The 27,884-nt window shown below is 46.2% G+C and overlaps 1 protein-coding gene across 2 annotated transcripts in view; it reads left to right on the top strand.

Annotated features, from left to right (window-relative positions):
• MYH10 (myosin heavy chain 10) overlaps positions 1-27,884 on the top strand; it is a 139,781-nt gene that overhangs the window by 82,645 nt on the left and 29,252 nt on the right. For both annotated transcript variants that reach the window (XM_079799283.1, XM_079799284.1), the window contains exons 13-24: positions 52-225; positions 3,890-4,063; positions 4,306-4,420; positions 17,978-18,171; positions 18,261-18,382; positions 21,375-21,444; positions 21,532-21,692; positions 22,090-22,198; positions 22,289-22,420; positions 23,315-23,521; positions 27,112-27,249; positions 27,712-27,835. In XM_079799283.1, coding sequence (XP_079655409.1) covers positions 52-225; positions 3,890-4,063; positions 4,306-4,420; positions 17,978-18,171; positions 18,261-18,382; positions 21,375-21,444; positions 21,532-21,692; positions 22,090-22,198; positions 22,289-22,420; positions 23,315-23,521; positions 27,112-27,249; positions 27,712-27,835 — 1,720 coding nt within the window. The remainder of the gene's footprint in view (positions 1-51; positions 226-3,889; positions 4,064-4,305; positions 4,421-17,977; positions 18,172-18,260; positions 18,383-21,374; positions 21,445-21,531; positions 21,693-22,089; positions 22,199-22,288; positions 22,421-23,314; positions 23,522-27,111; positions 27,250-27,711; positions 27,836-27,884) is intronic.

Raw genomic sequence — 27,884 nt, 5'->3', positions numbered from 1 at the left:
GCTTTTCCATCCCTCCCCATGTTTGGAAACCCGTTCTCTCAACCTTGGCAGCTGAACTCCTTCGAGCAGCTGTGCATCAACTACACGAACGAGAAGCTGCAGCAGCTGTTCAACCACACCATGTTCATCCTGGAGCAGGAGGAGTACCAGCGCGAGGGCATCGAGTGGAACTTCATCGACTTCGGGCTCGACCTGCAGCCGTGCATTGACCTGATAGAGAGGCCTGTAAGTGTCTCCCTGCTGTTGCCTTTCAGACCTGATGCGGGCGGTGCCTTGAGTTTTTCTTGGCATAATCTGATCCGTGTTAATTTTCTAGGAGGGTGACACTGTGATAAAACACCTATTGAAAAAGTAAGCAGCATGCCATTAAGACCCTTCTTTGGTCTCTTCTCGTGCAGCCTTATCCCTTTGCCTGCGTGTGTGAGTACATTGGCTCATGTACCCGGTCTTCCCAGACTGCAGGTGCCACGATGGCGGTGGCAGTCACGTTTACCTACAACCCTCTGCACCCGGGAAGGTGGAGGGCTCCACCTGACTCGCCTCCTAGGCAGTACAGGGCACTTCATTTGGCCAAAACTAAGACATGGCATGTAAATCTCTTTTTCAGATAACTAAAGTTTATCCTTATAAGTACAAGGGTATTTTTATTCTGACAGATTTTTTTAATTAGAGATTTTTATTTTGAAGGTTGAGACAGGTGTATTTTTATAGCAAGCTTAGACCATTTTCTTTTGGTTCGGTGTCATGTAGAAATACGTGGAACATGTATAACTCTCGAATGAAACTATGATCCCAAATGAATGTTGATGACTGGGCTGTGTATTCCCTGGAAGCTACAACAAGGTAGTAGCTTTGCTTATTTTACTTGGCCAACTGCCAAAACAGAGGAAAACTAAAGCACAATTAAGCACCGATACCAGTAATTTGGGTCAAGGTCTAATGCTGGCTCAGTAGGTGTGTTCCCACGAGGTATGCTCTGTGAGGCGCTCTGGGCTGTGGAGCAGTTCTCCTTGTGCTGTTCAGCCTGCACCCGTGTTCTCGTGCCTGAGGGGTTGGAGGACTGATGCCTGAGCCTGGATGCTCAGTACCTGCTTCTGAACGAGGAACAGGAACCTAGCGGACACTCACCCTGTTGGAGATGTACTTGTCGCACATTAGAAGTTTGGGTTTAAGGGAAGTAACATCGTTTTCATTTGGCTCATACGTGAGAGATCGTTTTACTTTCAAGGCACTGCAGCCGCTTGTTTGGGGCAGAACTCTCAAATGACTGCACTTGGGAGGGCTCTGCTCTGTGTACCTGCAGCATTGTTTAGGAGTAACATCGAAGGCATACTCGTAGTAACTTCCGGTGTCCACACAGACATGTGAATCTATTTCCTTACAGCTTTGCTGCCCCCTAAATTGTTTGGGAATGTATATAAATAAGGGAATAGAATATTTAATATTGGTATTATCAGCGATTATATGATTTGAGATGCTCACTTATATGTAGCTGTAACACTGGAAGCTCTATGTTTTAAGAAAGTATTAACTATGTATCTGCACTTTTAGTTGTTTTGTTCACTATTATTAGATTAGGATAAGATCAAGGCCACACAATTTTATTAACTCCTCGATTACAGCCTGGAAATAAAAAGAATGGGGTGCCATGGGGATGTGGGGAGTGGATAGCATGGCCCTGGTCCTAGGGGACCTCATCTTAAAGCCAGAGAACAGAACAGAACAAAACATGTTGGTAGTTCACTGGTTAGTGGTTCCTGGTCAGTGACGCTCTGAATTTGGAGACGGTAAAGGCCAGGACGGCAGTGGGAGAGCGTTCCAGGGCCACATTCCAGAAATTGGGAGGATAGTGGGATTTTAGGAAAATTGTCCAGTCTGGGTGTTCAAAAGCTATTGGCATGGGGAGGATATGCCAGCTTTGTCTAGATACTTAAGGACAGTGAGCAGAATGAATTCTTCCTTTTTTCCTCACTCCTTCCCTGCTCCCTCCCTCCACCCCTTCCTTCCTTCCTCCTTTACTTCTTTCCTCCTATACTTTTTGTACTGCATCTCTAGGCTCTTCCCCAAAAGACTTTAGAATGTACCTTTTTATTTCTTGCCTGACTGGTCCCAACTTAAAGGAAAGGGCAGCTCAGAAAAGGGAGGGAGGGAGTTTAGAATTTAATGCTGACTCACTCTTTAAGTCCATTGTTCTTTAGGATTACCTTATTCCACTTATCCATAGAAACATAAAGATTTTATAAGTAGGAAATTTAACTATGGCCTATACAATATGGGATAATGGTGCTATTGATGGTTCTTTCAAAATGGAGAGTGAGAACATTTTCCAGAAGGAAAATAAATACCTCGAAAGCTACGGGCCAGTCTTTGCCTCCTCTCTCACAAACCCAGCCCCGCCCAGCCTGGGGCGGGGGTGAGGGGGTGTCAGTAGGTGACCTCTAAGTTCAGAAAGCTGCTTACAAACCCTTGAGAGTGCCTCTGGCCTTAGGCAGGAAATAGTCTCTCATACTTACAGCTCCAATTAAAAGAAGTGTTAACAGTGAACTTGACATTGAAGGATGACGCAGGAAAAATAACAAGGAGACACCATAATGGATATTCATAATTATGCTGTCACTGAGTCATTTAGAAAAGATTAAATTATATTTGGGATCCTATTTCAGAAGTGAGAGATCCCAGTCGCTTTGATCATAGCCTTTTCTTAGCTGCTCTTTCATGTAGTTCTTTCAGGGGGAGGACACGGACTTAGCAGCGTGGAGGGAGGGCTCAGTGCTGGGCTCACTGCAGAGGGGTCTCAGCTTCTACCGCCACCTGCCCCTGACCATGTTATTACTGTATTTCACTTACATTTAACTATAACCTCTAGTTACTCTTTATGCAATATTTGTACACAGCCCTCTCTTCCCCAGTAAATAGAAGTTGAAGAAAACTGATCCTAGAGATTTATTCAGAAAACTGATAGGCAGCCCTGGAATTGAGACATTCAATCTTGTATCACAAGTTGCTGTATTTGCAGAGTGGCAATGAATGCTGATCCAGAAGCTATAAAATAGACCACTGAGAATCCCACCTTCCTCCAAGAAAGAAGTCAGTCCACTGAATTTTGAGCTCCCAGAGAATGGCAAGCTGTAGGCACAGACCCTAAAATTCACTCTTTTAAAGTATACAATTCAGTGGGTTTCAGTATATTCACACAGTTGTGTAACCATTACCATCATCTGATTCCACATGTTCATCATCCCTGAAAGAAACTGTCCTGTTAGCAGGTGCTCCCTGCTCCCCTCCCCCAGTCCCTGGCCACTCTAACCTACTTTATGTTTCTGTGTCTTTTTTCAGGGAATTGCTTGTGTGAAATAAAATGGGCTCTCAAATGTTTGTTGAAACAAATATATAAAGTAACTGATAAATTATTTCATCACCTTCCATATACTCTACTTAATAATAGTTTCAAATATTTCAACAAGTGTGAAGCAGTACATTTTATTTAATCGTTACTTAACCAGAAAAAAATGATTAGGATAGAAAATGTCTGAAACATTCCACCTGGTGGGGTTTTTGAATAATTTACCCATCCAGTCATTGACTATGAGCATTCAGTTTCATCTCTCCACTTCCTTGCTGGGGCGGGGGTGGGGTCTTTTATTTGCTGCGTTTGGGGACTATCTACTTGGAATTAGTTTACCTACAGTTTACACGTGTATGTTTATGAGATAAGTGACTCACCCATTGTCTCACCTGTACTTGCTTAGCACTCGGAGACCTGGGTGCTTGGAGCATGGAATTGGTGTGAACATTGCCTTCTAGCTCAGCAGTGGGTGTCCGTAGATCTGGATCAGACCCAATGGGTATTACATGCAAACTCGCCATTCTCATTGCCTCTCATTATCAGGCCAACCCTCCTGGTGTGCTTGCCCTTTTGGATGAAGAGTGCTGGTTCCCGAAAGCCACAGATAAAACCTTTGTTGAAAAACTAGTTCAAGAGCAAGGTTCCCACTCCAAGTTTCAGAAACCTCGGCAGCTCAAAGACAAAGCTGACTTTTGCATCATACACTATGCAGGGAAGGTAAGAGCTGGAGAGCTGGATTAAAAGTACTGTGTGAAACTTTGCTACATTGATGGAGTTTATAAGAAATGTGCTGATAAACATTTGTAAATCCCTAAATATAGTATACATTACAATTGATTGCCTTTAAGACAATCCACTTCTTAGGTTCACTTCTCTGTGAACATCAGTGGGTAAGGCTAACTGTTCCTTGGTTTTGTTTGTTTTTCCATCTCTCCTCGTTCGGCTCCGGGGCGGGCCAGGTGGACTACAAGGCAGACGAGTGGCTGATGAAGAACATGGACCCCCTGAACGACAACGTGGCCACGCTGCTGCACCAGTCCTCGGACAGATTTGTGGCCGAGCTCTGGAAGGATGGTAAGTACTCCTTGCATTTGTAACTCAGGTTGGCCAGTCGTTTACGATGAAGGATTGCATATGGTTCTCTTACATATCTGTGTGCACATGTATTTTACTGTAACCCTCTTTCCCTAGAGCAGGGCTGCCATTACCTCGGTATTTACCCACTTTGAGAATACTCGGGTAACAAGACATCTGCCCTCTTGGTCAGATGCTGTGGGGAGTGTGGGAACCTTCTAGGCTCAGAGCCAGAAAGAACTGCATATGCCTCGGGCCGCCCTGGCCTAGTTCGATTGTAATCCAAGGGTTTGGGGACATACAACCTGAGAAGCCCTGTGCATTTTCTCTGTGCCGCACGCAGGTCATGCGTCCTAGCCCCTGCTGGCCACACACGCACGCACGCACAGTGGCTGGTGAACACACTCAGATGCCTGTGTGTAGACCAGTTTCTGTTCCCATCAGTCCTCAGAGTGCTTTTCTTTACATGAGCCTCAGGGAAGGTCTTGGCGATGTTGTGTCATAGACTAGAAGGTGTGCTGGTACCAGCACATCTCTGTGTGCCTGTGCATAGTGGGCACCAGTATCTTTTGGAGCTTAGCTCTCCCTGCTGCATCTCATCCTGACTGTGTCCCACCTCTCTGCTTGGCCTCAGGTCATGCAGGACCTTAGCCCTGGACCTGCCCCTGGCTAGGCCTTGACCCTGAGGCTGTCCTGTTCAGGAACCTGGCTCACCTCTGCTTTTCCTGTAGCAAATCAAGAGCTTGTGGTGCTGTCTTCTCAGAGGCAGAGAGAAAGAAACAGAAAGAAGGGTTTAGGCAGTTTGGGCAAAGGGCAAGAGGTGGGAAGAGAAAGTGAGCAGGGGAAGATAACCGTGTCAAAGATGATCTAGTCAGGAATGATCACATACATCCGCCCGAGATGTGAGGAGCCCACAGGTAGGCGCGCTGCACACATCATGCACGTGTCCTGGGACAGACAGTGCCCGGGACTGTGTAAAAGGAGAGACTTGGAAAACAGATTAGGTTCCCAACGCGTAATACGGAAGCTTTTGATCTTTATGCCTTTGGATGAAAGTCTTCAACTGATGCTGCGTGTTCCCTGGTGCTGGCTGTGACCGGTCAGCCATGGGTGCTGCGTGAGGGCTGAGAGCAGAGACTAACATGGTATTCACAGTGCCATCGTTCAGGGACGCCCAAGCCTGCTGCTGTGAAAGGTTAGATGGAATCTGAGGAACTGGAACCGGGACTGTGAGCTCCAGTTGTGGTAAACAGCGTGTCCAGGTGCTGGGACACGCAGCACTAGGGAGCTGGAACTGCACGTGGGAAATGTCGCAGAGAGAAGAGGGGAGCAGTGCTGCAGCCTGAACACTTGTTCTGTTAGGAACCAGTTCCGCTGTGACTGTACTGGGCACGACGTGGGCTGGCGTCCCGTGGCCCCTCCTCCTGGCCCTCCTCAGGTCTCAGTGCTCAGGAACGGGGTGGGATGTGTAGGCGGAGGTCTGAGGACCAGACGAATCTGGTGAGTGCTGTGTGAAGGGGACGGGATGAGCTTGTAGCAACGTTCAGCAGAAGAAGGGACCTCCTTTTTCTTGGGGTTCTAAGGTAAAATGCCATGAAGGAAGAGGCAGTTTTCCTTGTCCTTGAAGGAGAATGATTTGTTTAATAAATATGGAAAACTGATGTTTACCGAATAGTGACTAAGTGCCAGGCAGTTCTCAGCACTAATATGTGAGCATCCGTGTCATGATCAGGCCTTAAATATTGAGCGTGAGTAGGTTTGCGTGGAGTGGAGCATTTCAGAAGTGAAGTTGGCATGGGAGAAGAGGGCCGAGCAGGTGGAGTGAGTGATCGGAGGATGGAAGTGAGGAACTCACAGCTCAGGACGTGTGGTGCCTTTGGGCGTTAGAGTGGGGCTGGGACGAAGGGTGCAGGCGGGGAATGAGGCCAGGCCACAGGCTGAGAGCAGACCATGGAGAGGCCTGATTGCCGGTCTCTGTGGACTTGACTCCACTGAATAAGTAGCTTCCGTAGGTTGTGAGCCAGGGCAGGTGAGACATGTGGACTGAAGAAGTAAAACGCGTGTTCGCCTGGTGGGATTGGTGGGAAAGAACCTCGAAGTGGGCATGGAATGAGCAGGAAGAAAGGAATAGAGGAAACTGGTGTTTTTACTACTGAAGCCTCAAAATCCGATTTTCTCTTCATTTTGAAGGAGAAGAGAAGCAGGTGTTTGGGAATTAACACAGTAGTGAAGAAAGTGGGTCCTGAGTTACATACTGGTTCTGAGATTGTGAACCACTTTGACTCTTATTTTGTAGTTTCTAACCGAAAATGATATTGTGGGGAACACCTAGTGAGCACCTGACCATTCATATAACAAACACACATGTGTAACCATGTGCACCATGGTTGTCATCTGGGAGAGTCTTGGGGAATGAGGAAAGACGCAGCCCTGCCCCAGGAGCTGGTAATCCAGTGGGAGACTCAGGATATGCAGATGCAGCCTAGGACAGAGCCAGCCTGTCTTGGCTCCCAGCTTCCTGGGCTTCCTCCTCCCACTTCCCTCTGTAACGCCTTGTCTCGCCTCCCAGATGTGGGAGAGCCTTTGGCAGCAGTGGGTCAGAAGTTTAAAGAAAATAAGGTTTGGCCGGCAAGGGTGGAGGTGGGGGCTCAGTGATCCATGTCACAGGTGATGTGCCTTGTGGGCAGGGCCGTGTCTGGAGCGTGCTCCCCTGCCCCCCCCCTTTTTTTTTTAATCCTCGCCCATGGATATTTTTTCCATTGCTTTTTATTTTTATATTTTTAGAGAGAGTAGAAGGTGGAGAGAGAGAAGCATAGACTCGAGAGAGACACAGTGATTGGTTGCCTCCCGTACACGCCCCAACCAGGGCTGGAGATTGAACCTGCAACCAAGGTACATGCCCCTGACCAGGGGATGGAACCCGTGGCCCGTAGTTCACAGGCTGGTGCTCTAACCACTCAGCACCAGCGGCCAGGGCTCCCCTGCCTTTTTGTGCTTCCATAGCCACGAAGAACTTACTAGGTTCCAGAAACGCTGAGAGAAAACACTTGCTGAGCTCCTTCAGTCCTGGCCCCAGCCCTGGGCTTCTGGACTTAATCCACAGCTCGGACCCACAGCCCGCACAGCCCGCTGTTACCCTAGCCTTTCTGCAGATTGGCGCTTGGGCGCACGTGTGGTCCCTTCTGTCAGAGTGGGCTGCTGGCGGTCTCACCTGCCCCGGATCTGACTCGGCCGTGCTGGCGTCTGCTCTGGAACATTCCCCGTGTCTGCTCTCCTCATGATGCTGCTGTAGGAAGGCCTGTTGTCCATCAGCGTAGTGGACAGTTATTCAGTGTGATCTGAGAGCCAGGATCTCAGAGGTCGCCCACTGTCGGGGGAGCGGTGGGGGGAGCGGCAGGACTGAGTTTCATCCGGAGAGTCAGGGCAGACACAGGAGTTGGAGGAGGGTGTGCTAAGGTGGAGAATTCGTCGCTGCTCACTCTGGGTATAGAGATCTCTTGGGATAAGGGTAGCTTTTTCTCCAGGAAAAGAAAAGAACCCTGGGAAAGCATGTATTTTTCTATTTTTTTTTTCTATTTTTACAACCACATAAAGGCAAAAGCAGAAAATAATAAGTGGGCCACAAATGTATGACTATGTGTTGTATGAATATAGTTTGCCTGTGAAGGTGCAATATCTGGACTATAATACACTATGTATTAAAATAGACTTTGTGCTAGGGTTTTAAAGAGTTTATCAAGGCCAAACCAGGAGAAATAGGCTTTTTGGTGGCAGCCCTGCCCTAGAGACTCATAGTGCCCTACTTTCTGCTAAGAGATGTTTTGGGATCTGTCTCCCAGCTGCACGGGACTTCTTAACACTTCGGGGGGCTTATAGACCAAAAAAAAACCTAAGATTGCATTTCTTATGTAAATGTGCCTCGGGATATCAAGTGTCTTCTTACTTATGAAGTTATTTTTAACATTTTGCTAAACAGAACTTGAATTTTGTTTTCCTTAATGGTAATTACCTATGTATTAGTAATTTGTATTTGAAGTAAATTATATTTCAAGAATCTGTATTGGAAGTAAAATTGCACAGCAGTGTAAATTTTTTACAGTAAAAGTTACTAATGCGTACATTTATCAGAGTGTAACTTACTGCACCTTGTCCTAATTAGCTAATTGCAAGGTGATTTTATGAAGGACAACTCGAGTAGAACCTTATTACTCTTAACATTTCATCCTGCATTTACGTGGGGTGGTCATTTAACACAGGTGTGATAAAATGCTCACACCTGGAGTGGGGTATATGCATTTTCATTCAGATTAAGTCTATCTTATAAAGAACTTGGTCCAAATGTGCAGATTCTCTAATGAGTAATGTTTGCATGGGATCTTCCCTGGACTAGTGACTTTTGTACCCGATTTCAAAGTTTACTTGTGATGTCGAATGTCTTTCCCACTAACTGAAGTGTTTGTGTATTTGCTCTTCTGTCCTGTTTTTGCTGTTTCTCTGCTTTAGAGATTCAGAATATTCAGAGAGCTTCTTTCTATGACAGTGTTTCTGGTCTTCATGAGCCACCAGGTGAATGTATAAAGCCTGTAGGTCTTCCAAAACAGAAGGGTCCTAAGCCCACAGGAAGAACTTGCGGGGGGCTGGCAGGGCGGCCGGGCGGGCAGGGTAGATGGGATGCGGCTGGTTTCTGTTTTTGTTTCGCTCATAGACCTGCATGAACCTTTCATTTCATGCTCAGTTTTATTCTACTTCAAGGCAACTGTTTGAGTGCATAAACAATCCAATTGCTACTGCCTACACATTGCTTCTTATTTTATGCATAGCACTTGCAGCACTGCATATAAAAGGTATGTCACTACCTTTTCCAGTAGTGCCGTTTTGATACACAGTCCTCCAAGGGAATGGTTAGGAATTGATCTACTAGTAATGTCTTCTTTGTCTTTGGGTTACTGTTAAATTTTCAACTCTAAGAAATTCCAAAGAGGCGTTTTTTTCTTTAAGTCGTTAACATTTTATGAACAAATAAGTGCATATTTATCTCACAGGTATTGGTCTCATCGTTGTTCCTCTTGTTTGGAATTTATGTGCATAGCTAGCTACTTGGCTTTTTCTTTTGAACTGGAGATAGTGAAACTGTCTACAAAGCTTGATATTTGCAAGGTGAGACTAAGATAGAGTGGATTGGTGGTAGAATTTGTACATTGAACGTGAAATCGAGCTCCAGATGGGCCTTGTGGTCTGAATCCTTAGCCCTGTATTAAAATATAGCCTAGCCATGCTAGAGGTTCCCCAGAAGCACAATATAAAATGAATATTACCCAGCCTTCCAGTTATTTAGTGATGTTATCATGTAGTGAAATTAAAAAATACAGTCAAATTCATATTATAAAATTTCCTTTATACTTTTTGGAACATGATAATGCTGAGATCTATACCCAAAAGGTTTTTAAAAACTATGTTGAAGGAATTTTCCCCTTTTCATCCAAGTCCAGATTCCTGCCATCAATTCTAGTTCATGAAAAAAGGTAGATTGCAGTCTTTAGGGGCCGGGGCAGTGGGGGAGATCATGCCAAAGATTATTCCATGAGTTGGAATCACAGAGCTGCAGAGGAAGAAGTCTTCCGTCATCGTTGGCCTTGGCGGGTACTGACCAAGTTGAGGACGTGGCGGGAGGAAGAGAGAGCCAGGAGGTAGTTGTAAGCTGTGGCCTGCCTGAGACTTGTGCTTTGTTAACAGGTTAGTGCTGGATCTTCTGGACTTCCTCCCAAAGTTAGAGTGCCCTCTTTAAATCGATCTCCTTTCATCTTGGGGATTTCTAATGTTTAAAGAGAATTCCAGGTGTGTGCTCTTTGAGAGCCAGGGCAGTGCCTGTCTGTGCTCACTGTCGTTTCCTCAGCACTGGCACACATCAGTAAGTCCTTGAGGGAGGGGATTGGTGGGTGCGTGGGAATTCCACACCCACTTGTCATACGCAGCAGCTTTGCCTAGTGGGCCTCTCCTCCCATACAGTGTACATGCTCTTCCTTGTGGACCAGGTGTTTTCTGTGCCAACAGGACAAGGATAGAGCCACTGTGAGCTGGCATCGTTCTGGCGGGGAGTAAGCTCGTTCACCTCCCCACATTCTCACCTGAAATGTGCCGGTTCTGTCTCTCGCGAGGTGTCCTTTGGTTGAGTTACGGGCCCTGCGTGTTAGACGCTGGACAGACATCCCTGGGGAAGCTCATTGATCAGCTGCCTCTCCTTAGAGGGCCTCCTTTCCCCACAGCTAAACATGGTCTTGAAGTTGTGTATCGTATTTCTACAGCAAAGCATTTTTCTCCTCAATCTGTGTTTATGGATTCGAACCCCGGTAATAGGTTTGAAAGGAAAAATATGAGGCTTTAGCATTTTCCGTGATTTCTCGGAAGACAGTGATGACCGAGTTCCTAGGGATCCAAATTGTGATGGCCTCTGACATGCTACCATGCAGTGAGCATCTCTAAGAAACCACAAAGAACATTCATAATGTTAGGAAGATGGCATTATGGGGGACCTGAAGACTTTTGAGGGTGAAAATGAGAGCCTGGGGTAAAGAGGGGTTTCCAGAAGCATCGGGGACCAGTGCAGAAGAGAGAGGAGCAGAATCCCTAGAGGCAAGATGAGGAGGCCATACAAGTTTGTGCTACAAAGCAAAGGACTGCTTTCTTCCAAATATAAGATATTTTGGAAGTCTAGACCTCTGAGATAGCTTTGTGGTTTCTTAGAGATGCTCACTGCATGGTAGCATGTCAGAGGCCATCACAATTTGGATCCCTAGGAACTCGGTCATCACTGTCTTCCGAGAAATCATGGAAAATGCTAAAGCCTCATATTTTCCTTTCAAACCTATTACCGGGGGTTCGAATCCATAAACACAGTAAACAGAAGATGCAGGCACAGTAAACCAGCAGAGAGGGGTTGTAACCTCAAAGCTGTGGGCAGGGTTCTCAGATTCACAGGGTCTGTGACAGGGCCTCTGAGTTTAGTTCTGATCCTGGCTGTGCTGGAGGGACAGGGTGAGCTCCCCTGCAGGTCGTACCTGCAGCCTCCAGAGTAGGACCAGCTCAGTTTCTCTGATCACTCGCAGGTGCTGGGTGGCAGCTGACATCTGAAAGGTGCCACCAGAGAAAATGTGAGAAGTACATGAAGCAAATTTTAATTATTGATAGAGAAGTCCCTCACTCCTGTCAATCCTTCATAGAAGCAGGACTTGAAATACAGTAGCAGCAATGGAGACTGAGAACCCCAAGGAGAGGCTGGTCACTGCTATAGGGCTTTCTCAGTGTCACAAACTCTTTGGGGTCTCCCTTCATCTTCTGGTACCCACCGAGTTCTTACCTACCTCCTTGTAATTCAGGGGAAAGGCTTTAATCTGGCCATAGTTCATACTAAGAAATGATGACGTTCTGACTTCCAAAATTTTGAACCAGTCTTCCTTTTTTTAATATATTTTTATTGATTTCAGAGAGGAAGGGAAAGGGGGAGAGAGAAACATCAATGATGAGAGAGAATCATTGATCAGCTGCCTCCTGCACGCCCCCTACTGGGGATCGAGCCAGCAACCCAGGCAGTACCTTGACTGGGAATCAAACCGTGACCTCCTGGTTCATATGTCAATGATCAACCACTGAGCCATCAGGTAGCATGACTGATAAAATGATAATTATGTAATCCCTTGTAGATTCTTATAACAACTGGTCATAAATCTATTTTTAGTGCCATTTTAGGGACTGTGGTTTAGGCTGACAGGGTTTAGTGCTTATTTCAGTTGTCATCCTCTCAGGAGACGAAAGGTTTCATTGTTACAGTGTAATCTCCTCCTTCGTGTTTTACCTGGAGTCGCAATAGGAGTTGGGAGCGCTAGGAGAAACGGCCTTCGGGTACTGCAGCTGGAGTTCCTGAGGTCAAATGGGGACAGTGACACTTAGTTCTCAGGGTTCTTGTATCAGACGAGGCAACGTGAGCCTGCCCCTGGCACACGGGAAGTGCCCAGATACCTGGCGTCGGGCATTGCACTTGCCGCTGCCTCTGCAGCTGCTGCAGTTGCTGGTGCGCCCTTGTGCTGGTGCCGTTGGGATGGTGCAAAACAGAAGGTCGATTAGTGTCTACTCCTTGGCTATTACTTACTGCAGGTCCACTTTTATTCATGGCGCCCCGAGGCCAAGCTGGTCAGCAGCCCTGCTCTGCTGCCCAGTGCGGTGAGCTAGGTGCACGGGCCCTGCCCAGGGGAGACGCAGAGAAGTGCGGTAGGAGCTCTGCAGGATGAATGGGCTTCCTGTTTGCCCGGCAGGTAGAGGAGGCAAATTCAAGTTCAGCTTACACTAGTGCCTGGGAGAAGGAGCAGTGCTTCATCCTCTGGACTTCCTGCCGTGTTCCTAAAAATTTCCAAATACTGTAAAATAACTGTTATGTAACCACTGTGAATTTGTTATTGCTGGGATATAACAAGTGGAGGTATATTATGGAGATATACTAATAGATGTTAGGGATATTATGAAGGTATACTAATAGATGTTAGGGATATTATGAAGGTATACTAATAGATGTTAGGGATATTATGAAGGTATACTAATAGATGTTAGGATCGTTGCTGAGAACTCATAGCAGTTACATATCTGTTTCTGAATTTGTTTTTAACTGTTAGCATCATTTTAGTGTACATTAGTGTAGAATTGTCTCAATTTGTTTAAATGAGCATTGAGAACATGTACCTGCCTAGCCCGAGGCATGTAACAGTGCCAGGTGCCCGAGGCCTTTTGCAGGAGTATCTGATGGGATTCTTATTAATACCATCTGGCTATTAAATTAACATTAAAATAAGTTTCTCCCCCTCCTGTGGTTTTTAGCCGTATTAACTGCAGTGAGTCTAAAGCGCTGGCTTAAATAATTAAAATTAAATGTAGCGACACTGGTGCTTGGCCATGCCCGGATCTGAAGAAGGTGGAACTCTCACATGCCTCTTGTCTCCTGAGGTTGTCCCCTAGAGGGGCCGGTTAAGCGATCTGGCACTAGACAGTGTCATTCTTTTATCTTTAAAAAAATTGTTCATGCAGTTTTATGAGATAGATGATTACAAATTGCATTTTTCTTCAGCATAAATATGCCCTTACAGATGGCAGCTCGGTGGAGCTCATCTCCCTTCTCACTGTCCAAGTAAGCTTTTAGAGATTAACAAATTGCCTGTGAAAATACTTTGAAATCCTTCCAGGCTACTGGGCAGCCAGCCGGTGAATTACAGTGCCCACCGCAGCCTCGCCAGGCTCTCCTGGCGCCTCGGGGAGGAGAGTCTGTAGCACGAGGATCAGCGGGGCCCAGAAACCACGGGCTCTGCACGTGGGGGCTGTTTCAGTCGCCGTGAAGGTCTTAGAAGGAGCAAGGTGCTCATGTCAGGGGGCTGCTGCAATCTTGTCTCTCATTTCTGCCTTTCTCTGATTCCCGCTCTAACCATTTTCAACCAGAAAATGTCTTTGTAAAATAGAGTTTTTTATAGGTCTTGATTTTTTTAGTGAAATTGTATTTTATTCGTGTGGCCCAAGTCATTTAATGCAGTTCCCAACGTGGCTCTCTTACAAGATAATTTTATTCATTGGTGGAAGCTAACCCTGATTTTAAATTTTTGAGTTAAGGGAAAAAAAGAACAAAGTCCAAAGTATGCTAAATGTTTAGCTTTGGATTACCTTTATTAAATATAAATTTGAAAACCGGTTTATTATGAGTGTTTTCGGGTTGTTATTGTCAAAGCGATTCCTGCTGGGGACAGCACTGTGACCACTGTCACGCGTGTGTCGGGCAGCTCAAGAGAACGGGGCCAGTGCGTGGGGTTCCCCGCACAGTGAACACCGCGCCTCCTCTTTCCTTGTTTGAGGTGTTGTCTGAGCTGGTGGTCAGAGGGGTGCAGCGACAGCAGGAAAGGGCTCCCCGGGCCCTGCGTGTTAGACGCTGGACAGACGTCCCTGAGGAAGCTCAGCCCGCGAGGAGGTACACAGAGGAGAGTGAGGTGTCCCGGGACCTGGCCTTGGTGAGTGGAAGCCGGGAGGAGGGATAGCCTGTTTAGTCTGGAGCAGGTAGAATCCGGAGCCTGAGAAGCACTAGGTGAGGAACTGCCAGCTACAAGCAGGGGTCCGCACTCCTGGCGGAGAGCAGGACGGACACTCGAGGGCCTGCGTCTTTCAGAAAAGGCACCCAGTCTGTGCAGTTGGAGCTCCGGCGTGTGGGGAAGTGGCCAGGGAGGCTCCTGCATTGAGCACCTGAGTGTTTCACGGGCGCCTGTGGGGCAGGTACACCACAGAGGGGACACTGAGGCTGGAGGAGGTGGGTGGCTGGGCTCCAGGTCACACCGCTCGGGGTGGGCAGTGCTTCTGCCTCTTGGAGCTGAGTCCCCATCACTGTCACACGACTCTTTGGACCATATCCTATAAGCTGTAGGAGAAAGTGGATCTTAAGTAGAGGGACAAATAACTTTCAGAACTACTTGTTAGTCATTACACATGGGCAAAGGCATAGCAACAACCTGTGTGGCAGGGGGAGAGGACACAGGGAGACTGGGGCTGAGGAAGGAACCAGTTCGGAGGTTGCAGAACCCAGGTGAGGGGGTAGAGCCCCAGCTAGGGCAGCGGAGAGGAGGGGATGGATGGAGGACGTTTGAAAGTTTGGGGAGCAGCTGATGTGAGAGGAACGGGGTCTGACTCCTGGTTTGTGGCCTGAGTAAGGGTGGTCACGTCTGCGGAGGAAACACTGGAGGGACAGGGTAGCAGCGGGGGCAGAGAATGTGCTCGAGTTTAGGACATTGACCTCTGCCCCTCCTGCCGCTCATTGTCCTCATCCAGCTCTTCCTCCCCAGCGCTGTGGGGCTTGCTCCCCTGCCCTCATCTCTTCTCTCCCCCCTCAGGTGGTTCATCCGGTCTCATAACTAAACACTGTAAGTCAGCAACTCCCAGCTTTACCTCGCTGGTCCAGACCTCTCTCAGCAGCAGACGGGGATGTCCACTCAACTTCTCATCTCCACCCTAATGTCCCACAGGCACCCCAACTTACACAGAGTTTGGACCCCATCTTCCTACCTACAAAACCCACCTCTCCCCCATCTTCCCGATGGCACCACAAGCCACTCAGTTCTCAGGCCAAACTCCTAGGAGTTATTCTTGACATACCCCTTTCCCTTATTTTCTGTCAAGTTAATCATTAAAGCAAGTCAAGTCTCCCACCAAAATATGTCCTGAATTTCCCTCCTTTGTGCATCTCCTCTAAGTCTCACAAGTTCAAGCTGCTGTCTTCTTTCTTAGAACCTGGACCCTACAGTGGCCCCCTGTCTGGTCTCCCCGGCCTCCTCCCCAACCATTCTACACAGTGGCCAGAGGGAGGGTCCCTCATGCTGCTTCACTGGCACTAGCTTCTCGCACTTCTTCCTGCCCCTGGTGCTTGGCACACGCTGTTCCCCCCTCTGGAATATTCTCTGTACTGGCTCTTTCTTTCCCTCTTGGCAGTAAGTATAGTTTCTCCGGAGAGATCTCTAACCACCCATCTCTCTCATAGCATCTTGTTCTTCTTGTCAATGCATCTCTCACTTTGTAGTTGTGTTTTTTTATTTCATTTATTCACTAACATCTGTGCATCAGGCTGCTATGCCAGACATCATGCTGGGTGCAAGGGGCGCAGCGTTGAGTAAAAGCACACATGACAGGCACTTAGCGAGAATGTGTGGAAGGCAGGGGGCCTCTGTGACTTCTGGGTGGAGAGGAGAAGATAGGTGTGTGGCGACGGATGCTGGGGAGTCGGGTACAGGTCATTCAAGTCACAAATGAGATCACCGGGATGAGGCTATGGCTTGGGGAGAGCAGGTCAGACAGTGTGTGCCTGGACTCGCATCCGGCCTTATCCCAGAAAGGCTTTCAGGGGTGTTGAGTTTGGAGCCCTGTGAGCGCCCCGGTGGACAGGAAAGGCAGAGGAGAAGTCATCGGGAGACTGGAGTAGCTAGAGAGGTTGATGGAGGTCAAGGAGAAGATGGGGTTCATAAAAGAAGCCAGGAGTGACGAGAGTTTTTAGGGTGCCGCTTGGTGGTCAACAGGAAAATATATCAGGGTCAAGTAAAATAGACGCGGGACGGTCTGCTCTTAATTAACACTTGACCAGTGGTTGCCTGAGTATCAGGTGGAGGAGGAGGGCAGGCTAGCAGCCAGGACGCTGGACAGCGGAAATGAGAGGAGAGGATGCGGAGGGGCCCACGGATGAACTACTCTGGAAAGAAGCTTGGCTCTGAGGAGACAGAGAAGTGGGCGGGCATGGGTTAGAGGAAGCTCATTGCTTCGTGGCACGTGCAGGGGTGGGGTTTGGTGGGGGTTTTGCCGGAGCAAGCAGAGGGACAGGTTGAAGGCCAGGGAAGAAAGGTGGTCTCTGAGATGGATGGTAGACAGAGTCCTGAGCACAAGCAGGAAGCTTTGACCTGAACCCCTGAGTCTGGTGGCTTCGCTGGGAGAAATGGTACTGCATTTACAGGCATGGGCCTGGGAATCAATCTGACCTCAGCGCCCTTCTCCCCACTAACATTTAAGACACATGACTTACCTCCTGGGTCATGGTTTTCTCTTCTGCACAAAGCTCATTGAGATCTTGAGGTCCCCAAGTACCTTCTATTCTGGGGAACGAATGAAAGAAATGCAGGTGGCTGTTTGATTGACAAGGGCATTCACAGGGCAATTCAATCGATATTTTGATTAAAAGATTTCAGTAGTGTGTTTCATTCATGGAACAGTTTTTTCAAATGAGAGCGTATTATGCACCAAATGTAGATGGTGCCCTGTGTTGGACTTCTGTTTAGAATCCCATCATTAGAGGTGTTAGGTCTGTGTGGACAATGTGAAACATCAGCTGAAGGATCTGAGGAGCTGAACCATCATTAAGCGTAGCTTAGGCGCTGATTCTTCTTAGGAGGCTCCTTCCAAATTTGTGTTCTTGCCCTCTAATAAGTTTATTCACACTTTGAGGAGATAGCTGAAGTATACTCACTCCTACAAATCTGAACTAATGCAATCTCTCCCTGCAACTTGAATGACTTTTTTACTAAAATCCTAATGACTGATAAGAGATGGCTCTGGTCCCTAGTTTCTGAGCCATATTCATTAAGTGGATTTGCTTTGTACAGTCTTATATTTTTACGTATATCTTTATACGCCTTTCCTGTTTTGAGACTTGTCGTAGTATTCATTTGTGTATCAATAATGCCAGCCAATGATCTCTCATTTACCAAATAATTGTGTATGTAACAGGCAAATGTTATCAAAGGCAGTGAGTCCCTGAAAGTAGCGCAGCGGAAGGCATCTGCTGGTATGTGGTCTGAAGCTGTCAGAGCTACACTACCCGCCCTTGAAGTGTGTGGCTGTTGGTCCCACGGCTTGTGCAGTGTCTCCGTATGCTGACTGCCTCCCCAGATGGCATCTCTTCTCATCTGTCCACAAGCTTGTGCTGCTGCACTATCACTGTGTCTTGTCTTCCCTGCTGGAGACTTGGGTTTGACTCGTTGTCCTCTTCCTTTTTATTTTCACCAGTGGATCGTATTGTGGGCCTGGATCAAGTTACTGGTATGACTGAGACAGCTTTTGGCTCTGCCTATAAAACCAAAAAGGGCATGTTTCGTACCGTTGGCCAACTCTACAAAGAGTCTCTCACCAAGCTGATGGCGACTCTCCGCAACACCAACCCTAACTTCGTTCGCTGCATCATTCCAAATCACGAGAAGCGGGTATGTGTCCAGCAACACGTGCTGGGATCTCACACGGAACTAGGTCGGGTTAGAGCGGTTCAAAGATAACACTCTCCTTTGCTGAGCAGGCTGGGAAACTGGACCCGCACCTCGTGCTGGACCAGCTTCGCTGCAACGGTGTCCTGGAAGGCATCCGGATCTGTCGCCAGGGCTTCCCCAACCGGATCGTGTTCCAGGAGTTCCGGCAGAGGTACTGGACTGCGCACTCTCACCTTTTTCCACGTGCATCAAAGCGTGAGGTTGTGAGGCATTCTTTTCCTGGTCCCTGGAGAGTTTCCGATTTCTCCGCATGTAGGAAAGGCTAATCATTATTACCTTTATTTTTGGTCAGGAATATTGAGTGCCTACTTCCTGGAGAGGTCGTGCTGGTGACTGCTGTGGTGGTTCAAAAACTGCTCTGTCTGCAGGGTCAGCTGAGAACTTACAGTTGCTCATTTAAACATTTGGGATTTAAACTTTTTTTGGTTAATCCTCACCTAACACTATTTTTCCAGTGATTTTTAGAGAGAGTGGAAGGGAGGAAAAGAGGGAGAGAGGGAAACATCAATATCAGTGAGACACATCGATTGGTTGCCTCCCATACTCACCCCACCAGGGCTGAGGATCAAACCTGCAACCCAGGTATGTGCCCTTGACCTGGAATTAAAGCTGAGACACTTCCGTGCTCAGGCTGACGCTCTAACCATTGAGCAACACCTACCAGTGCTAAACATAATTTTTTTTTAATATATATTTTTTATTGATTTCAGAGAGGAAGGGAGAGGGAGAGAGAGAGATGAAAACATCAATGATGAGAGAGAATCATTGATCAGCTGCCTCCTGCACGCCCCCTACTGGGGATGGAGCCCACAACCTGGGCATGTGCCCTTGCCCGGAATTGAACCCAGGACCCTTCAATCTGCAGGCTGACGCTCTATCCACTGAGCCAAACCAGCTAGGGCCAAAATTATTTTTTAAGCTCATATTTTAAAATACAGTCATGCCCCTATAACAATGTTTTGGTTAAGGACAGGCCATGCCCTAGTCGGTTTGGCTCAGTGGATAGAGCATTGGCCTGCAGAGCAAAGGGTCCCAGGTTCGATTCTGGTCAAGGGCACGTACCGTGGTTGCAGGTTCCTCCCCAGCCTGGGCCCTGGTTGGAAAGCGTGCAGGAGGCAACCAATCAATATGTTTCTCTCTCTCTTCCACTCTCTCTAAAAGATCAATGGAAAAATATCCTCAGGTGAGGATTAACAATAAATTATTTAAATAAAGACAGGCCACATGTATGATGGAGCTGAAAAATTCCTGTCGCCTGGTGACCTCACAGCCATTGTAAGGTCACAGCACAAGACATTACTCATGTGTTTGTGGTGCTTCTGGTGTAAACAGACCTGCTGAGCTGCCATTCACATAAAAGTTCAGCACCTACCATTACGTACAGTCTATAACAGCGGTCGCCAACCAGTGGTCCGGGGACCACTGATGTTCTTTGAGGTCCGAAAGGTTGGCGACCGCTGGTATGTAACACTTGATAAAGTAATAAATGACTACAGGTTTGTGTATTTACTATACTACACTTTTTGTCATTATTTTAGAGGGGACTCCTATTTGTTAAAAATGTCTGTTGTAAAACAGTGTGCCGTGTTTTATTGGCAGCAGCCTCATTATCTCATGTTTCCCGCATGTCTTGATTACATTGTTTTCTCTGTGCTTCATTTAACTCGTTTTGTACAGTAACATGAACAGGCTTGTAGCCTAAGAACAGTAGGCTGTACCATACAGCCTAGGTGTGTAGTGGGCTATACCAGCTAGGTTAGTGTGAAAATAACATAGAAATTGATGAAATAGAAACGGATGAAAACTTATGATGGGAAATTGGTTTTTTTAATGTATTGCATAATTTTCTTTAATATTTAGTTTGCTTTTTTCTCCTGGAAATTGGATTTTCAATTATGACAGCCTTTGTTGTTCCATAAAATAAACAAGCCTGCCGTCATAGGATGGCCCTTTCTCCCACTGTTCCAGAGGGAATCCCGTTGAGCAATTATTCCAGTCCTTATGGGTTTGGGGGAGCCTGTATTGTGGCCTCATTGCATGATAAACACTCAGGTAGACTCTCCCTTTTTATGGGTAGGAGAAAAAGGAACATAATTGGCATCCAGAGGACAAAGTTGGTATAGCCAGGATCCGTCTTTAATATAGCCAACTACCTATTTGCTCCACTTTATTTTTATTGAGGTATAACTACATAAAGTGCACAAATCTTTTTTATTCCCAATTACACTTTACATTCAGTATTATTTTGTATTAGTTTTAGGTGTATAGCGTAGTGGTTAGATAATCATATGCTTTACCAAGTGGTCCCCTGATATATCCAGTACCCACCTGGCACCGAACATCTATATATATAAAAACTTAAGTGACTGGTCGACCGATCGCTATGACACGCACTGACCACCAGGGGGCAGACGCTCAACACTGAAGCTGCCCCCTGGTGGTCAGTGCGCTCCCACAGCGGGAGCACCACTCAGCTGACCGATGGGCACCAGACACAGGGCTCGTGGCTGGCCACCACAGCCTGGAGACTGCAGCGAGCCTACCGAGCAGTGGTACCAGCAGGTGCAGCAGGCCGGGATGAGCAGGAGTGGCAGGCAGCGTTGGACTGCCGGTTTCGGCCCAATCCCCGCAGGCAATGCTGAGGGACCCCACGCACTGAGCCTCTAGTAGTTACTATAAAGTGCACAGTCTTCAGTGTACAGCTTAGTGAACTTATGTACACCCAGACCAGTGCTATTTTGAATGTCACCCTGATGCTTTCTCTCCTCAGTGGAGGCCTCTGAGCATTGCTGTCACGGCCTTTTCTATGATCCAATAGATGCCCACAGATCAGGCGCAGAGAGCCGATTCTCCTGCATCTTGGGCATGTGAACATTTGGGGGAAATAAAAAGCAAAGGGTTTTTAAAACACCATGCTTTCATTCTTCTCTGCCACAATTTGTATGCCTAGTCTTTAACATGGGAGAATAAGCCTTATGTTCATTTGTAGAAATAGAAAATCTGATTATCACTTGGTCACTTCTTTACTCTTATTTTGACATGATTACCTATCATAATGCCTCGCAGAGAAAGCAGAACGCACAGTTAGTAGGTAAACATTTTCACAAATTTTTACCAAAACCTTTTGGCTGCTTTTCTTACAGATACGAGATCCTAACTCCAAATGCTATTCCTAAAGGCTTTATGGATGGCAAACAGGCTTGTGAACGAATGGTAAGCTTTTCTTGATTTTTCTGCTTTGTGGACTATTGATATAATCTTTTCCTACATCAAAAAATAAATGAACTCTTTCGCTTTTAGATCCGGGCTTTAGAATTGGACCCAAACTTGTACAGAATTGGACAGAGCAAGATATTTTTCCGAGCTGGAGTTTTGGCACATTTAGAGGAAGAACGGGATTTAAAAATTACCGATATCATTATCTTCTTCCAGGCCGTTTGCAGAGGTTACCTAGCGAGAAAGTAAGTGGGCAATCCTAAAGGGGGGAGGGCGGCTGTCTCTTCTGTGACAGATGAAAAGAAGGACACAGTTAATAAAGCAGGACTGGGGACGGGAGGGACCCTGTCGCACTGTCTGCATTGCCTCGGACCGCGAGTGTGGGACGTGGCAAATGGTAGCGCACTGTCAGGGCAGCATCTCGGAAGAAAGGGGAGGGCGTCCGTGATGGTGCCTGAGGCTGGCTGGGCGGCTCGTGAACTGGCCTGGGCTCCAGCAGCAGCCCGTGTCCCCGCGGGTGTCACTGAGGGCTGATTTGATACATGGACCCACTCCGTGTCTTAGCCAAGTAAGAATGTGTGCCTTTAGGAAGTGGTCTCATGACAACAGCCATGAAGACACACTTTTCCTGCCGTCCTTCAGGGCCTTTGCCAAGAAGCAGCAGCAGCTCAGCGCCCTGAAGGTCCTGCAGCGGAACTGCGCCGCGTACCTGAAGCTGCGGCACTGGCAGTGGTGGCGCGTCTTCACGAAGGTGGGCTGCGGGCTCTCCACAGAGCAGCCATCGCCCAGGGACCACCCTCGGGCAGGAGACGTGATGGTAAACTGCTTAATTTTGTCACAGGTGAAGCCGCTCCTGCAGGTCACTCGCCAAGAGGAAGAACTTCAGGCCAAAGATGAAGAGCTGCTGAAGGTGAAGGAGAAGCAGACCAAGGTGGAAGGGGAGCTGGAGGAGATGGAGAGGAAGCACCAGCAGGTGTGTGCGCTGGCTTCTTAAAGTGGCACGCGTCCCAGCTGACGTGAGCGCCCCCACTGGCAGGAACTCGCACACGTTTCACTGTGGTCGCTGTCCCTACGTACCATCTTAGTTTATGCGTATCTGTCACTCCTTTCCAAAGCACAGGCATTCGAGAACAGAGACAACAGATCCATCATGCCATGCATTTGTCTTTATATGAACCAAAGTCAACCTTACCTCTTGCATTTTTGTCTTTGTCATATTTGGACATGCAGTTGAGCATGTCTGCTTATCAGACATGTATTTGCACCTGTTTTCAATGAGACTCCCAGGGTTATCACTGTCCTGTGACTGCTCATGGGGGAAATAGAAAAAGGTAAAAGGATGAGATGGGGCAAGGTCACCATCTGCCTCTTCGCAGCGACAGTCGTCTCCAGTCCGCGTCCCTTCCCAGGCAGTGGTGCTTCATGACAAATAGAGGCTCAGAACTGTTTATAGATGACAGGGATAGAATTGGAGTGTTCAAGGCCAAAAAGATTAACAATAAAGGCCAAAAAATCACTTGATACCAAACAGCTTTCGCAGTCACCATGAACTTTATTATATTACATTTGAATGTTTTCCCTCTCCTGTTTTTCTGTCCCTTCGTAAATTATCTTAATAGAAGGATGGGAGTTCTTAAAATAGCATGAGTTTAATATGCTACAACTTGAGACAGCAGAAACAACTAAAGTGTTTTCATCTGGCTTATTTTGCTACAGCCAAAAACATACTTGGAAGTTTTGCCAGTGGCGGTAATATATTTGTAACTTTCCATTTCTTCGGTGTATTGACCACTGAAAGGTTGGTGACTGTATCTTGTGTGTGTGCTGGGGGCAAGTCCTAGTCCTGGACGCTGTGTTGTGATTGCAGCTCTTAGAAGAGAAGAACATCCTTGCAGAGCAGCTGCAGGCAGAGACTGAGCTCTTTGCTGAAGCCGAAGAGATGAGAGCCAGACTCGCTGCTAAGAAGCAGGAACTGGAAGAGATTCTGCATGACTTGGAGTCGAGGGTGGAAGAAGAAGAAGAAAGAAACCAAATCCTCCAAAATGAAAAGAAAAAAATGCAAGCGCATATACAGGTATCCATGGTCATTTTTTATTTTGAATTATATTTTTGGTTTTCCAAGTGAATCTATTGAATGAATAGAAGCTATGGGTTTAGATTCTTAATGTGTATTTTTTTTTTATTGTTGTTGTTAATCCTCACCCGAAGATATTTTTTCCATTGATTTTTAGAGAGAGTGGAAGGAAGGGGGAGAGACAGAGAGAGAGAAACACTGATATGAGAGAGACACATCGATTGGTTGCCTCCCATACACGCCCTGACCAGGGCCGGAGATCAAGCCTGCAACCCAGGTATGTGCCCTTGACCAGAATCAAACCCGGGACCCTTCAGTCCACAGGCCAATGCTCTATCCACTGAGCCAAACCGGCTAGGACTCTTTTATGTATTTAGGGCAAAAGGAGTCTAGGTTATAAGTACCTACTCTTAAAAGATGGCCATCATTCAGAGCACATAAGTAATAGATTTCTTCAAACACAGATTTGTTGTTTTGAAGAACTTTTTCATGTTCTGATGTGGCATCTTACAGTATGCAAAGTGACTCAAAGTAGAACTCTCCCAAGGTCTGTAGCCTTTTGTAGGGAACATAATTTGTCCTTTGTGTTGTCATTAATAATTCTGCGCTCACTCCATTCATTAGATAGGCATCTATGAGGTGGTTTGGTTCATAAGAAATGCTCAGCACTGACGTAGGAGGTGGCCAGGAATCAGAATAAAACACTCAGTCCTTGCTGGTGGTTACTTTCTCACAGAGATACAAACTCTGTACAGGAAGCACAGCTGTCGCTGTGGTTGAGTACTCAAGACAGATGATACAGACCGTAGTTGCTCTGCACGTGCCCTCGGGCACACACCCCCCCCCCCCCACTCTTTCTTCTGCCTCCCTCCCTCAGCCTATCCAACATGCTCCAAGTGTCAGGGCATCTATATGTGCCACCACTGCTTCAAACTAAGCTTCCTTTCCTCCATGTCTTTTTCTTAATATTTCCTTACCCCATAACTTATTACAAAACACAGATAATTCAGAGGTTTGTCAAAACCACAAAGGATATATTATCTCCTTGGCAGATACCCCATACAGTAAATCATCGGGACACTTTCCATTCTTCAACGTACACAGCTTTCAGATATCCCATAATAAGTTAACAGAACATCACAAAAGCTTTAAAAAGTGAATAACCTTTAATTATCAAGTCTAATCCTAGACTTTATTCAAAGAATAAATCAATGGAAGCCATCTAGTTACCTAACATTGGGGGGTTATTAAACCAGGGCAATGCTATACTGTTCTAAATGTTAAGATGTTTGTTTTCATGGGCACTTATAATATCTTGATAGAGATAGTTGCAAAATAGTATGCACAGTGGATCTAATTTAAGATGTTTACATAACAAATTTATATGTAGGATTTTATATGGAAATATGCAGAAGATCTAGAATAACACCAACAACAGTGTTTCCCTGGTGGCATTATCAGCAGTTTTGATTTTCTGTTCTCTTTGTTTAAGAAGACATGTTCATTTCAGTAAGATGTTTTACTCATGGGGGAAGGACCCCAAATTCGCCTCTAATCCCCCACCTACTTTTTAAAATAAACTCTACATTTTAACAACTTCCAGTAAAATACTTGCATTTCTCTACTTTATTTAGAAAACAAATATGTGCTTGTGGAAATAGGGTGTTTTTATTTTGGTTTGGTTTTTCAAGGCTTTTTATCTTCGCGTTCTTTACCAGACTCTTATATTTCTAGGGTTTTGCACTGTTAACTTATTCTCTCCCTTTGTGACATGTAAACTCAATTCAAACACATTCTAAAAATATTTACGGTAATATTGTTATTATTAAGTATTCATGTTTTTCCTCGTGAAATACCAGAGGTTCATGCTATTAACTGCATGGACTTCGGGAAAAATCCAACCTTGTCGCCCCTTACTTCTTTTTTCTCTGAGGTTTGATCCCAATGTGCGAACCTTATTTGGATTTTGATTCAAACAAACTAATGTATGTTTAAGTGGCCTTTATCTTTTAGTGATACCTACCGCCTGGTTTTTCCAAATGAAATGTGTTTTGGATTTGCTTCAAAATAATGCTAGGGGAGAAGGGAGAAGGAGGCGACAGAGAGGAAGTGAGGTTGGCCATGAGCTCATGCTTGTTAAGGCTGGGCTGCTGCATCTGTGTGGGGCTCATTGTGCGGCTCCGTGCCCTTCATATCTGTTTGAAGTTTACACAATAAAAAGTTAGTCTTTGCAAGGGTTTCATTTCAGAATCAACCATGAATAAATTATTTAGCCAAAGTTATCCTTGACACTTTCTTAAATTGACCGTACATTGCTTTGTATGTACAACCTTGTTCAATCATGTGTATGTTATTGTGTACGATAATGTCAGAGCGTGAAATAAAGAGGAGCCTGTTGTGATAAAAGTATGTGTAAACCCCAGACGCCCACCCAGTTTGGTGACGTGCTTGTGTTGTGAAAGGCACGCTTTCCACAAGCCAGGCCCTCTCCTCTTCCAATTGTTATGTTCTGTTCTCTCAGCTTTTGGCCAGACATGTAGAGTAGACACAGATAAGTATGTGTTAGATGTAGTTCTATATTATTCATATTTCCCTGTGTCACTAATTCAGAAATATGAATTTTAATTACTCTATGTTATTCTATTTTATAAATATGCCAACTTTTATTTACCAAGACTTTCATGTAGTGTGTTCATAGTTCCTCAATATTACACATATTTAGCTCTGGCTGGTGTGACTCGGTTGGAGCATCACCCCATACACCAAAAGGTGGCGAGTTCAATTCCTGGTCTGGGTGCATATGGGAGGCAACAGATCAATGTTTTTCTGTCAGTGTTTTTGTCCTTCTGTCTCTCTCCCTTCCTCTCTCTCTAAAAATCAATTTTTTAAAAATTTCACTTTTTTATATGAATCACATCTGTTACTATTTCCTGACATTGCTGGCTTAACGCTTTGCACTCGCTTGCTTTTTTCTCGATTCTTTTATTCTAATGCTAACCGTGTCGAGTCACACTTGACATCTGAGTGCAAATTAACAGAAATGCTTGCTCTCAAAGCTTGCTGCACGTTCTCGTGCTGCCTTCCAGAAGGATTGACCCAGTTTGAACGTTAACCTGCGGTTCATACGAATGTCTGTTTCATATAACTGCATTTCATATTTTTAAAAAGATCCTTGCCAGCCCTAGCTGGTTTTCTCAGTGGTTACAATGTCAGCCCACAGACTGAAAGGTCACAGGTTCAATTCCAGTCAAAGTCATGTACCTCTGTTGCAGGCTCAATCCCCAGCCCCAATCGGGGTGCGGGCGGGACACAACCAATTGATGTGTCCCTCTCACATAGATGCTTCTCTCTGTCTCTACCCCTCCCTTCCACTCTCTAAAAATCAATGGGACAATATCCTTGTGTGAGGATTAACAAATAGATATATATACACACATATCCTTGCCATTCTGAGCATCACAAATTGGTGTTTGTGGGTTTTTGTTTTGTTTTGTTTGATTTTTCACAAATCGGCATTTCACGATGCATTCCTTGGTTATTCATGTGGCCGGGTTTGGTGGGAAGGTGCGAGGCTGACCGTGTGTTCACAGGACCTGGAGGAGCAGCTGGACGAGGAAGAAGGGGCTCGGCAGAAGCTGCAGCTGGAGAAGGTGACGGCCGAGGCGAAAATAAAAAAGATGGAGGAGGAGATTCTGCTTCTTGAGGACCAAAACTCCAAGTTTATCAAAGTACGGATGTTTCCCCTCAAAGCTGCTTTAGCATGTGGACTGTTTATGTGGATGCTGTCATGAAAGTGGCTTTAAACAAAAAAATTCTACAAAGATTTCAGATTCATTCATCTTCCCTCAGTCTCTACCTGTATAGGTTTCTAAAGACACAGTAGCAATTTTATGTTTCGAATCCACTAAGCATCCTTATAGTCCTTTAGACTTTTAACTTGTGCATTTTGTACAAGTCGATCATTCATCAGTGACTTGTCCCGTGTGTCCAAGCATTCGTTCGTCAGCACTGGTTGTGGGAACCTGAAGGCCGGCGGCTAGGCCAGCCCTGAGGGGTCAGCACCAGGATGATGAGCTTCCGCTCTTTGGAGGATGTGACCTGTTGGGGAGCAGGGCCAGTTGTGTTCTAAGTTATACCAAACCCCAGTTGTTCCTTGGAATGCCTTTTCTGAGGCAGTTTTTTCTGTTCAGGAAAAGAAACTCATGGAGGATCGTATTGCTGAGTGCTCCTCTCAGCTGGCTGAAGAGGAAGAAAAGGCAAAAAACTTGGCCAAAATCAGGAATAAGCAAGAAGTGATGATCTCGGATTTAGAAGGTCAGTGTTTGGGGCTAGAAAAATGTAGTACCGGGACTAACGAATGTTT

Source organism: Cnephaeus nilssonii (genome assembly GCF_951640355.1).
Source record: "Cnephaeus nilssonii genome assembly, chromosome: 19".
Taxonomy (NCBI): domain Eukaryota; kingdom Metazoa; phylum Chordata; class Mammalia; order Chiroptera; family Vespertilionidae; genus Cnephaeus; species Cnephaeus nilssonii.
This window is presented reverse-complemented; position numbering and strand designations above follow the sequence as displayed.